The sequence below is a fragment of the Lupinus angustifolius genome, chromosome LG14 (genome assembly GCF_001865875.1).
Source record: "Lupinus angustifolius cultivar Tanjil chromosome LG14, LupAngTanjil_v1.0, whole genome shotgun sequence".
Taxonomy (NCBI): domain Eukaryota; kingdom Viridiplantae; phylum Streptophyta; class Magnoliopsida; order Fabales; family Fabaceae; genus Lupinus; species Lupinus angustifolius.
In genome coordinates, this window is record NC_032022.1 from 1,641,186 (window position 1) to 1,657,059 (window position 15,874).

The 15,874-nt window shown below is 30.0% G+C and overlaps 1 protein-coding gene across 1 annotated transcript; it reads right to left on the reverse strand.

Annotated features, from left to right (window-relative positions):
- On the reverse strand, positions 1,971-6,340 carry LOC109326236 (putative transcription factor bHLH041). The gene is made up of 5 exons (XM_019558935.1): positions 6,320-6,340; positions 6,037-6,225; positions 5,259-5,939; positions 4,114-4,491; positions 1,971-2,172 (listed from the first exon to the last, which is right to left on the reverse strand). Exons 2-5 carry the CDS (start codon positions 6,085-6,087, stop codon positions 2,089-2,091), a joined length of 1,194 nt encoding a protein of 397 aa, XP_019414480.1. The 5' UTR covers positions 6,088-6,225; positions 6,320-6,340; the 3' UTR covers positions 1,971-2,088.

The following is a 15,874-nucleotide window of genomic DNA, read 5'->3' on the forward strand; positions in this document are numbered from 1 at the left end:
GTCTATAAGTCTCTATTTCTTCCCACAATGTTTTCAATTGTTTGTAGAATTCTGAAATATCATGATTACCTTGATTGACATGATAAAATTCTTTAATCAACTGAGCAATTCTAAAAATGTCTGATTGGGAGAAGCGTTCTTGCAAATCTTCCATACATCACTTGCATCATTCATCTATAATATGGATTTTACAATTGGTTCTTCGATGGAGTGTTAGATCCATGATAATACCATGATATTGCATCTCTTCCAAGAACCATGAAGGAGGTCATTAGGAGGGGTTGGGGTATACCTCTGTTGATGAAGTCGAGCTTGTTCTTGGATTCCAGCGCCAACTTCATGCTTCGAGATCATGTTTGGTAGTTCTTTTCATTCAACAATGGAGTAACAACAACCAAAGCAGAGTTTCCATTGGAGAAAATAAGGATTGGTGTATGGATCAAAGAAATTGACTTGGTTTGGAATGCTTGATGAAACAAAGAGAAAAGAGAAAAATGTGGAGAAGAAAAATCACGGTATTTATGAGAAAAGTGGTGGGAGATGAATCAAAACCTTAGCTCTGATACAATCTTGAGAATAACATAAGCCATAAGAGAGAGAAAGTGTGTTTTTAGAGAAAAAGAATATTATTGTATTCAATATCCAAAAAAGAAGATACAAAACCCCTTATATACAAAATTTACCAAAAAAGGAAAAACTGATTAACTAAACTTATTGAATTAACATCCCTATAATCTATAAAGGGGTATTGGGCTGTTCATAAAATAAAGTCCCAAGTAAAAAAAAAAACTATGCCTATTAAGATAGAAGGAAACAAGAAGAGGGTTACAGAATAAAGAGCTCACTCAAGCCATGAGCTAGATTAATAAAGCCTTGGTCAGTGTAGTTTAATAACATATCCTCATGATCTATCTGTGATTCGAGTTTTTGAAGGGATAAAAGAAAATAAAAAACTTTACAATGATCTCATTGAGTTTATATATGAGGATGGATCCACTTACTTCAAGAGTAAGGTTTTTAAACACACTCCCCATCATAGTCATCAAGTCTGGGGAAATTCAATGATTTAAATTATTGAGTAGATCTAAATCATTAGAACCATATAATTGATGACTAATATGAGTTAAGAAGTAAGTTTAAAAAATTAGTATTGAAATAAGTAAATCTCTACTCTTCATATATATATATATATATATATATATATATATCAAATAACCGTCCTCAAAATTGTATTGAATGTTTTAAATCTGTTGGCACAGAAGGAGAGTCAAAACCGCCGTCTCTAAGCTCCTAGCTGATTTTCCACAAAGAAAAACCATTGACTGACTATGGAATTGTAATATATGGTGAGTAATCATTTTTACCATATTTTCAAATGTAATGTATATATCACTATATATATATATATTAGAATTATGATTGGCTGTCCCACTTTTTTGTGTCATATTGTGTCTCGATTTAATAAAAAATTAACACATACGTGAAAAGAAAAAGAAAAATATAAATAATATTTTTATGTTATTTGGTGGGATATCATTGGCTTGGGATATGAAGACGAAAAGTTTTGAAGAAGTTTGATATATAGTAGTTAGGTTGATCCTATAGTCCTTGTATACAATTGCAGTCAACTCTATATTTTTTTTGAAGTGACTCACTCAGCATCCCAACAAATCCAAATGAATCATGTAGAGTTAAAGATATAAATTAAAATATATTTTTGCAACATATAGAGATCAATGACATCATAAATTATATCCAATTTCTTTGAACTTTGTAAGATTCTAATTGGTCTAAAAATTCTCAAGACTAATTAAAAGGAAAACTAACCATATTTATAGGAAGTGTTTATCTATTTAAACATCATTGTATTATATCAATAAGGAATTAATATATGTTGCAAATAGTTTAATAGATATACGATTTAATTAGTAAACCACTAGTTGAATCATTGGACCAGTAATATGATAATCGGTACTATATACATAACATCAAAACTTGGGACATATATGAGTAGATTCCATATGGTTGAACATCTATGAAAGATGTGGTGCAGCCACCACAGAATAAATCAAAGATGTGTGGTAATAGTTATTGGTCCCCTTCCCATTGTATCAAGTCACTAACCACTCTTCTCACTGCTTCCTCTAAGCTAGACTCGTCCCATTCACTTCCCTGCATAAACAATGAGAGATGATTATTCTTCACATAAAGTTTTCCCTTTTTGTTTTATATGAATATCTTTATGTACCATTAATATGCCGAACTAAGGTTTGATTATTGTTGTATATCTTCTAATATAATCATTCAGTGTGGGATGAAGATCACCTGTCATAAATAGTGTCTCACTTCATATTCTAAGTTAATCAGAATGCTCCATTTTATTATTTTTTATTTTTAAATTTTTTATTTTATCTGCGTATTAATGTATTATTGGCTTGGGATAAGAAATGAGACACCGTTGGGGACAAGTGATCTCCATTCTTCAATGTGACCTTCTTTAATGTTTTAAGAGTATATGATGTACCAACAAGATGTTAATTTAGTACTGTTAGGTTTTGCTAGATTACTAGGATGACCAAAAGTCAAGAATTCTATTTTTTGGAGCGACACTTGTTAGGAGATTTCACACCCCGAAATGATTAGTTCCTTATATATAGGGTAATGAAATACCTTTAATAATACTAAAAAAAGAGCATATGGATTGAGATTTTATAAACCAAGATGTGATGTTGATTAATAAGTAATAATCAACTAAAAAGAAGAGTTGCTAGCAACACATGTGACATAATAATATAATAAAACTAATAGTATAGTCTTCCTTTGAAATAAATAATCAAATTCAACATGACCCAATTGGAAAACTACATACATTCTTCAAAAGTATTGTTATTTTTAGTCCTTTGTCCATTTATAGATGTACCTAGCAACCATGGCCACAAGTTTACATTTGTTCTTGTATGACGTTACTTTTTTATATTTATATACATATCTTCCAATTATTCAATGAGAAAAAGATGTATATACTGACGTAAGAGTTTTTTACATTGTTATTATATTATCTACCATTTATTTTTTATCTTTGTGGATTCTTTATGAAAAAGTAATTAAAATAAAGGGTGAATAATATACTAAATATGTATGTATTTTTACACTGTCAGTGCATAAATATTACACCAATTATTTCAATACATATTTGTGCTGATTCTTTTTTGGTGGCGGCTGCCATAATAGAACCTGTTTTATGAATTCTTGAACAATGTTAATTTTATAATCATACTTATCAATGCGAGTTCTAGGATCCTTCAATAAAGTGGCACACACTTTTTTGCAAATATAATTGTCAGATTTGACTAAGAATTCTACTGTCATAGTGCAAATTAAAGCTAGATTTATAAAATGGATAGAGTATTAATCATAATAAAGCTTAAGCTATTTGGTAAATACTTATACTAGAAATGATTTTATTATATATGTACTATCTTTTATCTCTTAATATAATGAGATAAATTATCTCATTCAGCCACTAGAATCATAACATATGTTATATTTAATCATTTTTATCAAAATATTTCTAAAACTAAATAAAATAATATATATGTTATATTTTTATTGGCAGAATGAAATAAGTTATCTCCTTAAATTTACGATACTTTCTATTTTAAATGTCTACATATTTAGCTTGTACGAATATAAGAACTAGTTCAGATATTGAGTGAAATATCATGGTATATAAAAGCCTTGTTTTGTAATTTAAAATAGTACGTACCTTGGTTTAATCATAATGTACATCCTATATAGCTTCTTACTCCAAAGTATATATATATTTATGTAACAAGTTGTAACTATAATAGCTATGCTAAAAAAAGATCAACACACAAAGCATATATTTATATAATGCTAATATGTCTGAAAATGGCAGTGCAATATTATAGTTTTATGAGTCTCTGTAACAACATTAATTATGATAATATCGACAGTAGGTTTTTACAATTATGAGAAATATAACGTAACCATCAATGTAATTTAAAACACTAATCATATTAAATTAAAGGTTTCTAACATATTGTTAGGCACTATTTCATATATGAAGGGTTATTAGAGATATATACATACCTCAACAATCCTTAGTGTGAAGTTTAGTTGATGAAGTGCATTCCCTTGTGTTGCTTCCATTGAAATCAAGCTCACATTCTGAGTTTGCTTTAAGAATTCCAATAAGCCAATCAATATATCAACTTGAGAAACTTGTCCTCTCAAATTGACTTTCAATTCCACCATTCTCTCTTCCGATGAGTTCGATTGTGGAATATGTGAGACTCGAACATTCAATCTTTCATTTGACGAGAAGCTAGCTTTTGTTTCTTGGGTACTAGATTCTTTTGTTGCCACAAGTGACACCAACTCTTGATTTCTTAAACTTAGCTTTTCAATTTCAACCATCAAAGATTTCAATGTCTCCTTTGCTGATGTTAGTATTGATGCTTTGTCTTTCTAGCAAATCATGTTCAATATTTCAGACATATCAATAATTTTAATTAACATAAAGTTTTCACTCTGTATTTCAACATCATTCTTATAGTGATTAATGATGTATAAATTATAAGTTTATCAAACATTAGTGTGGGTCTACTCCATTTCCTAAGGAAATAGATATGTGCAATTTATTCAATCTTATTAAAAGATTAGTCAATCCTAGCAATCTATAAGTGGATATATATCTTAATAAAGTACAAAATTGAAAATGAGATTAACCAAAATGCACCACCTATTTCTTTAAGAAAATAGAGAGCCCAAGTCAAAAATTAAACTGGAAGAGATCTTGTATAAAAATTCTAACTAATTTAACTAGTTAAACTGTTCGCTTGAACCAGATGACGTCATATATAATATATAATTAATTTCTTTTTTTTTCTTGCCTTTTTTAATGTGAGTAAATTGACTAGTCCAACCACCGGTTTAAAGCGGTTCAACCAATTTGTAGCAGTTTAAAGCAAACTAACTAACTAGGCGATTTTCTAGTCTATATGAAGCTGTTCCACTATCTAGTCTACAGTTGGACCGGTCGGACAGGTTAAGACTTAGAGAAGAGGTTAAGAAAACCCATGAAGTTATTAATTAGTTAATACATGTAATTAACTAGAAATGTGTAAATGATTTAGTAGTGCAAGGGAAAATAGGATGAGAAAACGATTTACATATTAAAAAGGTGCATAATCCATTGCTAATTGCAAAGAATATGAAATTGATTAACTTTGTACCTTAGTTTTTGGAGGAAGTAATGCTCTAAGTGCCTGAAAATTCTCATTAAGTTTCTCACGCCTTCTTCTTTCTGATATCATATGATGCACCTGTGTACTATTGGAATGTGTAGCTTGAATGTGTTCTCTCATTCTTGACAAGTTTAACTTTCTAAAGAATACAAATGATCTATTCATCATGCTTTGTTTTCGAATATTCGACCCGATTAAGGACATGTTATTTGGTCCTAAACTTGGCCTATAACTCTTGAAAGCACTACTAGTTTCTGGGTTAGTATAAGGTAAGTTTTGGTGGGTTTGTTTCTGATGAGAAGTTGAAGAAGTAGGTGAAGTTAGAACATATAACATTGCTCTCATTATTGCATCTTGTTCATTTTCTGGTGTGGGTAATTGATGAATTGGACTTAGTGTGATTTGAGGAACTTGTTGGTGTATTGAACTTGTTGTTATGTTTGGTGTCACAAGTGGCATTGTAGTAATTACCCCTCTAAGAGTTTCTGGAAAGTTGGGTTGAGAAGTACCATGAATATTGAATATCAATGATGAATATTCAGGGCTACCTGTGGATAATGATCTTAAAGAAGATGAAGATGATGAAGGTTGATTTGGATCAATTATTGGTTGTGTTTGTCTATAAAATTCTTCTGGAAATAAACTCCTTAGTGTTGTTTGAATATCATCCTGCATAGCCAAAAAATCATATATTTTTTGTTTAGTGAAATTAAATGACATTATATAATGGTAATTTGATAGTATATAACTATATATGGTTTCTTACTTGGGACATATTTGAGAAACCAAGCTCAATTTCTTCTTTGTTGCATCCCATGAAAATAGTTGTTTGAGAAGAATAAGGGTCAAAGAATATGACTCAATAAGGTTTCTGGTTTAAGGTTGATGTAACAAATATTATGGGTTTTCTGTTTCTTTGAGAACAAACAAACAAACAAACCTTAATCCTTGCTTCCTGTGAAAAACATGAAACATGTAACATTAGGAACATGTATAACCTTCATATAACTATTGAAGTAAGTTATCTTTAACTAGTGATCATTGCTTACCTGAAAAAAAATTGATTGGATTTGTGTGGATGTTGATCTAACAAGATCTAATTGTTGCAGCACTAGGTAAGGGTGTTGGGTCTTAAAAGCTAGTCAAGGAACATGGCTGAAAAAAAACAAAACAAACAATGAAATTTAATTTAAATGATCCTGTAATAATATAAGACCCAATTGATGTCTAGATAGACCAAAATGTTAAAACTTCGATTGCTATGAGCGACACTTATTAAGAGGGGCAGTCACAATCACACACTCAAAGTAAAGAGATTAGTTCCTTACCCGACGAGGGGATAGTGATGATTATACCAAAAGAATAATGTAAAGAAAGGATGTCAATTATTCAACATAGCCTTACCCATCATTGACAACAAATGTTAAACTCTGGTATGGGTTGAAAAGATGTTGTGCTACACAACCCAAAGAAGAACTTGGTAACCAGATTAAGTTGTAAGCAAAATCAACATACTTTAAAAGTATGTTATATTAAATTGTAGACATTTAAAACCAAGAATGTACTATAGTATATGTGTATGATTGCATGGTATATGCATAATATATAAAATTAATATACTTAGGTGAAATAAGATGATTCTAAATAGTGCACTAGAGAAAATAGAAAGTCAGGTTTGGCGGCTTCAGAGAGGGAAAGTTTTTTATGCTAGTGCTTTTTGATTATGATGTTGAGAACAGAGAGTGTCAAAATGTTTTGGTTATTTAATAAAATGTTTGTTCCACTTTTTATATTAGATTTGAATATATATTAGTATATGTAACATACTCTACTACTACTATAGATGTCGGTGTTAGTGTGTGTGGATGAGACATATAGTGAGTATTTTTTTGGCTTCATTCACAAAATAAGCTAAGAAACAATATAAAGCTAGAAAGGGATATGATAGAAGAATTAAGCTTCAGGCTTTGAATTAAGCTTCTCTTTTTTATATTAAGAAGGATATCACACCAGTTCTGAGTAAGGAACTAATCTTTTTTCGAGGTGTGTGAATATCCTATTAATAAGTATTACAAACTAAAATTGAAATATTGATCTTTTGATCTTTCTTGAGATCTAACAGGAATTTCTTTTGAGAGATGTGACTCTCTCTCAACTAGTATTACTAACTAAAATCGAACATTTGACCTTTTAGTTTTTTTGAGATCTAGCATGGCCTTGACCAATATATTTTTAGTATTAAACTTCTGGCTTGAGAGAATAAATTATGGTTTCCTGCGTTTACTAGGATTATTGAAATTTTTGGAAGATATGGGCCGCCATTAAAGATACTCCAAAACTGTAATATTATAACTATAATTAATCGATAAAAAAAATCATAAAATCAGTTGGAAAAATTCATGATATTTTTTTGGGGGCATGTGTGGGAGTTTAGAAAAGAGGGGTGATTTTGAGAATGGAAATGATAAATATTGCAAAATATGGAAAGAAAAAGTAGATAAGGAAGCAAACAAAAGAGGGTAGGTTGGGAAAGTATGAAGTCAAAGTTCATACTTTAAAGTTTTAATTTTTGAATATTAGTCAAATGGTGGAAGGATCGGTGTTTATTTCCATTCTTACCTTTTCATATTCTTTTAAAATTCCTACTTGTTCCTCTATAATTTTATTATTGGTTAAACACTAATTGAGATCCTTATGGATAATGTGACTTTTATGAAAAGGTTAAAATACTTGATAAGGGATACATAATCTGTTAAAGAACATGGAAACTTGGCTTCTTTGATAAGGGATAATAACACACAAGACTGTTATATAGGGCTAACTCTCCCAACGGTCATTTTTTCGACCCACAAGACTCGAACCCGGGTTCTTGCTTAAGGGGAATCAAACATGTATCACTTGAACCAACGCCCGTTGGTACTTGGATTAGGATTTTGAGTATGTCTACAAAGAAATAAAGAGAGGTTATTTATATAAACATGCTAACCTTGGGCCTAATAACAAGAAGAAAAACTGAGCCCAATAAAATAAAAACATAATGCAAATAACTAAGAATAAAAACTAAGTTGCACAATGCATGTCTTCTACTTTGTCTTCTTCAATGCTTCCAACTTCATGTCTTTATGGTTGGATTTCATTTCCAATATAATCAATTGTATAAGAGAGTTGTTCAATAATAAATATATATCTCAAGAAATAACTTACTAGACTAATATAATAATTTTTCTTTTTTTATAAGAAAAAACTAGTATAAAATAGAAGGAATCACATGGATAGTGAAAGGGGATACTATGTATCTTCAACTTTTTGTATATGTTCTGGATCAGTGTTTACCATCAAATAAAAAATAACATTTTATTTTATAAAAATAATATATTAAATCCACATATCTATATGTAAGTTGGTGGGACAGAGTCGGTGACATTAGTTGGGACAAGTGATTTTCATCCTATAGATAGTAACTACCTGATATACTTTTTACTAGGGGTGAGCAAGACCCAACCCGACTCGTAAACTCATCTTGACCCGATGACTTAGGAATGAGTATGACCCATCCAAATAAATAAAAAAGGACAGACCCGATTAAAAGGGACATACTCGTCACAAAAAAAGAATGCCGATTTTAGTTGAGTTTATATACATATTGTGATAATTTTGATCGTACATGCTTAAAGATTTTAGGAAAAAAAATATTTTTGTCATTTTATCCTTTTCCAACCCGGATCTGTCCCTATCTTAACCCGTCTTATTTTGAATCCATCCCTCACACACCCCATCGTAATTAGGGATGAGTTCAGATTCAAAAATCGACCTGATTAATATTTAGGGACGGGTGAAGGATATGCTTAACTCGTCCCAAACCGTCTCACACTCACCCCTACTTTTTACAAATGGAATTTTTTTACTAGCACACCCTTGCAGGTATTATGAGTTTAAGTGGGTGCTCATATGGATATGTGGCTTGCTTAAAAAAGTTTGAAAAAAACATTTTAGGATAATTACTTTTTGATTATTTTCTATGTTAAATACGTGTTAGCCGAAAAAATAAAACAAAAAAATATTGCTTCAGCATACTGTCTGCAATGTACATCACCAAATTAAAAATTCAAATTCAACAATATACTAAAATAATTTCATATATAGGATATATCTATATCCACCTGTATATATTGTAGTTAGTTTCAAAAACTCATTTTTCAAACCCGCGAATACCTATTTGTGATTCATACCCATGCCAAATTTACCGTAGGTACCAAAGGTCCATTATTTTGTCATTTGCTATGTGGAGTCTCGTAACCTGCCAATTTTTATTTTGAATTTGGGCTGTGCATGCATGTTGTATGAGATACTTCAGTATACAGTATCTATTGATTATTTGTCTCTATACTTAATTTTTGGTTAATATGCATGTGTTGAGAACCAACTACCCTAAAAGGATAACTTGTTTTTTTGGAGGCCCAAGAATGGTTTTATATCTTTACCTTGTTATAGGTTGTGTTGAATTTTAGTTTAATTATTATGGGCCTCTTTGTCTTAGATGTATTGTACCTTGTGAAGCATCAATGTTCTTAAAAGGTTTAGCTGTTATGTAAAGCTGTAAAGACATGCAAAAAGTTTCATTTATGTATTAGTTCTTGGTGAAATTAGCAAGTTCGTTACCATTAGAGAACTAATTTGTGTTTAGTTCTTGAAAACATGCTTCAGAACTTCAGATACATTTCAATAGGCATAATTAGGGGTGAGCAGGACCCGACTCTACCCGCTCACCCGACATAGCTCGATCATGATCGGGTCCGAATATGGTCGGGTCCAATCGGGTCTAGAGCCGGGTTAATATTTAGGACCGGATAGGGACCAAACATGACTCGATCCGTCTCATCCCAGGGTCACTCGCTCATTATGTTTATATGTGTTTCTACTCAAATGTGTATAGAGTAATGATACCCTTTTGGTCGAAAGTATCATTTATTCTTTAATTTTTCCTTAATATATACATGATTAACAATATATATACATATATCATTTTATATATCAAACTACATATTCATAATAATAAATAATATTGAGAAGTTTGTATCTAAAATGAGTATGCATTATATTTAATCGGGCCAAGGTCGAGTCGGGTTTAAAGGTTGACCCGATCGCTATTTAGGGTCGGGTTAACTTCGGGTCTAGGGCCGGGTCCGGTTCAAAAAAGTGACCCAACCAATATTTAGGGCCGGGTAAGGACAAGTTTTAACCCGTCCCAACCCGACCCATGCTCAACGATAGGCATAATGTAGTACATTACATGACAATTGTTGAATAATATTGGGTTAATATTATATTGGGCTAGTAACACTCTTTACATACATGGGTAGTGTACAAATATTACACTAAAAAAATAATTATACAAGTTATCAAATTTTAATCTCATTCATTCGTGGGCCTATGAGGAAACCTAAACTAAAGATTAAAAATGTTGAAAATGATTGTAATTCTGTTTCTAGTTAACCGATTTTTTTTCCTTCTCTTTTGGTAGATATAGTATAAATAGGGTGATTTCTATACTTTGTAATTACAATGAAATACAATGAGAAGAATTATTCAATTCAATAGAGTTCTGATTCTCCTTTTCACTTTTCTTCTTCTTTGTTGAAGCTTTTTTAAGCTTTCTTTTTCGTTCATTCATTTCTCATCTTTCCTTTACATCAAGAAGGTTCACCCAGGACTCATACCATATTTTAACACAAATCTGGAAAAAAAATGATTCTAAGAGAGAAGAAATTCATTTACCATCCATCCATTCAATTTATCCATATATGTAAATTCATCCATTTATAAAAAATAAAATTAAAGAGAAATGATTGGACCCAGAATTTTTATGAAATAGATTACTTCAAATATATTTAATTACTTTTATTTCTAACTTGATGCACTAAATATAATTATAATTAACTGTCTCGTATAAATTCATGTATCTTTGATACTATTTTAATTAAATATAATTTTACTTATAAAAACTAAATGATTTATGGATTCGAACCCAACTCGATAGTAACATCGGACACAATGTTGACTATACCTCTAGCTAGATAATGATAATAACCCTAGACACAATCCCAATACTAATCTCAAGCCTAATCACAACAATGGACTTGAGCCTAATACTGACATTGTCCCCAAGCATGACCTCCACATTGGTCCCGATCTCGAACCTAATTATAACACGAGTGAATTAGATTTATCCAATAATTTTGAAGTGTCATAAATGAATTAATAAATGTTTTTAACCCATCCGTATAACCCAAATAAGATTTCATGCAAACCATCTATTGTCTTTTATATAAAAAAACACATTTTTATTGAAAACCCTTTCAAAATTTGCATATATGTTAAGTTCTAATAAGGACTAAGTTATTAAAATCTAATAAAATATATAATTTTCTATTTTTTTTTTATATTTTCAAAGCAATATCTAATACTCAGCTTCAAGTTTTATTATGCACCCATCTTGTGAAGAGCTTGGATGAAGTCACTTATGATTAGATGCAATCATAAGTTAGTCAAATTTTATTCTTTTTCAATCTCTTATCAACAATGATATAATTCACAACATTTCAATGTTGGGATTCTATCATTTTCCACCACAATATAATTAAACATTGATCAAAGCATTTCTCCATTGTAAGCAACAAAAAAGTCAACAAAATAATGAGGTTGCTTACTTTTTATGTCTCCTTATTGCCTATAAGCTGGAATGAAGTGTTAAATAGCCTCTTTTATATATAATATAATTAATTATGCACTCTTTAAATAAACTAACTTTGATCCCTATAGAAGATGCAAAGCTTTATGTTAACATATATAAAAGTGAAAAAGATAGGTTTCGCTTTTTGGGGAGAAAATCGTAGTTACTTTATTATGGAATATTTTGTTAGTTAATTAACAATATAGGATAATAATAAAAGCTACATTTAGTCTCTTATATTAATATATAACTAGAAAGACAGCTAAATGAGGTTTACTTTAATTTAAATGAACATTTTGATGAGTAGAAGAACTCTTTACCTTATACTTTGTGACAACAAAAGCACTCCTAGATGTCTGAAACCCCAAAAGCAACAAAATTATTCCAATTCCAACAATTCGGCTTTACTTATTAGTTAAATATATTGGTGGAGCGGAAGACCCATGGAAAAAATATAATAGAGAAAATGACACCGAAAATTTAATGTGGTTCAACAATTTGCTTACATCCACAGCTGAAGAGCAACAAAGATTATTTCACTATGATAAAAGAGAACTACAAGTGTTTCACCCACTTCCCAAAACCCAACTACACCGAATTTCACTCTCACTCAAGTATTTCTGACACAATTGGAATGAGAGAACAAGAAGAGAAAATATGCACTAAGCTAAGTATTTAGTGTGTCTTACGAAGGCATGGAGCACTCCTATTTATAGCCAAAGTTCTTGAAGATTATGTGACCAAAGGGAAAAGAACATTAATGTTGGTTTCACTATAATCACTTCTTTTTACGTGGCTATAAATTCTCTCTTTCTCGAAGATGATCTTTAGCCACTTCTTTTTTGCTTGGCTCAAAAAAGCCTTTTCATCATCTTTTTTTAGCCAATATTCAATATATATTATAATCCATTTAAAATATACGAATTTGGCATGTAAAAAGAAATCATTTAAAATATACTAATTTGGCATGTAAAAAAGAAAGATCAAAACAAGCATTATTAAAAACAAAAATTAGACTAACTTGTCCTAAATTTTAATGAAATTATATAAATCACACTTATATATATATATATTATGCTAATTACCATTACACGAGAAATAAATAAGATTTTTTAAACAAGTGATGAGTGTAATTAAGTTAAACAAAATATAGTATATTGTGAATCCAAATAACATAAGAGACAATGTTTCTTCACTATTTTTTATTCTAATAATGATATATTGTTTAAATTACTTTTATATTATATTATAACAAACTAAAAATAATGAAGATGTATGTACTTGCATACTATTTAGAATTGTCTTCACAATGTACCATATTTTGTTTAATTAACTTAATTACATGTTTAAAAAATTACATTATCTTCCATGTATGGATAATTAATGTAATGTATATATATAAAGAGAATTTGTATAGATATAAAAAAGAGAGCAATAATTTATACAACTAAGCACTAGTGCAACCTATATTTTTTCTAAAGTTGGGATTAGACTTTGGTTTACCTCCAAATTCCAATGGAAGTCAAAAAGCATGTGGTAACAATTCTGAAATTATATTCAAGACCAAATTGTTAAAATAACCAATATCTAAAAGTGTAAGAACTCAATTGCTATATTTATTTATTCCATCTTGGATTTTCCTTGTCTAGTTGGTATTGACTTGTTATTAGATAATATTATTTTATCTTTCCACGTAAAAGAAGGGTAAAATTCATAATCAGAAAGTTCAAATTAAAATACTCATTATTGTCATTGGTGTTTCCATTCAGTGATACTCCATGATATCCCTAATCCCCACAAAAATTAAATGATTCCTCAGTATCCTAATTATTCATGTCTATACTTTATTACTTATCTATTAAATACCCTATAACTCTATAAGGACTACATTACCATTTCTTTAATAATTGATTCTCTTTATTATTTATTTAAGGAGCTATCGGTTGCTTTTTTGTATTCTCTTTTAAAGCATTGTTATCTGCATTATTAGGAACCAAGATCTTGCAATATTGGCGATTATGCATTGAGTTTAATATATACTTAATGTTAGTGTAAAGTTTTTTTACACTCATAACATATTATTCACTGTTGATTTATACTACTTAGCTTTTATTTGAGTGTCAATAATAGTTAATATATGAATTATAAATGATGCGTCGATATTATAATAAACAATTACACTGTTAGTATATACATATTAAATCTTCATGCCGAAATTATTATATTATGTAGTGACCTACGATGCATTGATTATGGCATACAGCTAGGACTCTAAGTTTGGACACAATAATGTACCTTGTTAACCTAGGATCTCAATTATTGGTAAAATGCTCCTTTACAAAATTAGAAAGGCAAAAGCAAAAGTAGATAACAAAGACATAATCCTTAATGCACCAAACATACTCATTGTTCATTAAGAATGGGGGATTATATATGTTGAAATTGTACGGCTGGAGGAAAAAAAAATTTGTTTAATAGTAAATTGTATTGATAAAATTATGAATGATAATGTGATATTAAAGGTATTATAAAATAAGGGAACACTAATCCATATTTACACTAATACTAAGGTAATAGTTTCATATATATTCTAAAAGATTATACCATGATGAATGTTTTAAATTGTAGGTTGGTGGCAGTAGTTATGTTGCATTTACTTCAATTTTGGATTACTATGGGAAAATGTTACTAGGGAGTCAAACCACTTTGGGGATCCTCATCCATGCATGGGTAATAGTATTTTTTTTTTATAAGTTAAATTCATTTCACTTATATCACTTATTGATCTAGAACTTTAAGAAATATTAGCTTTAGTGTAATTTTATATTTGGAATACCTAACAATCTTCCTATAAAGTATGAGTCTTTTACATGAACCATCAACTCTAATACTAGGGGTTATGTCTACATGTCTTCTTCAATGGGCAAAATGAAGTAACAAAATAAATGGGTTTGATACGGAACTAAATGACCCAAAATCTTAAGACATCAATCTACGTGTTTTTGCAATAATGTTCATTTAAACTCATTCACCTCTTCTCAAAGTAGGACTTCGTCATCATAACTTTCACACTTGGAATACATAATAATCTTCTCTTCTAATGGGAGTCTTTCATATGAATTATCGACTCTCTTATCACTTACTAGGCTTGAGCAGCCCAACCACCTTGGTCGATCTTCTTCTAGGCTAATCTCCTCTTCTAGGCTAAATGAAAGAACAACATAAGTGGACTTAACATAACATGTATTGATCCAAAATCTTAAGACATTAAGTTTACATCTCTTTTGTTTATATGCAATTAATTTCATACGCTCCTTCACCATAATACTCAAACCCAAAATACCTAATAAACGTGCCCAATACATCTATGAAGACTACCAAAATTATAATGTCCCAAACTCAATTGCTATGGGGAACCCAAATTCAAAACCCTCACAGTGATTGCCCTAATTTGAGAAATTAGTTAAAATGATTTATATCTTATAAATCCTTTTCTTATAAACCTTTTTATATCTTTCTACACTTAAAAGACACTTAAGTAGTTAACTTTATCAAATACTTCTAGTTCAATAATTAATTATCTTATTAGTGGTCAGCTAGGACTTTTCATCTTCAACCAAATTTTAAGCCTTTCAGCCAGTTTTAATTTTCACCACAATTATTGAAAAAGCTGATAAAATACTCAACATAATCATTTTTCTACACTAGGTTTGAACCTACCAATTAGTATAGTTATAGACAAAAGTGAGAGACACATAAAGATAGAGAATTAAAGAAAGATACACATCTAGCTGTGTTCACCTTTCACATATCACATATGATTTTCTCAACCAAACGTATCTAAGGTATGTATAACCTGTTATATATATATATA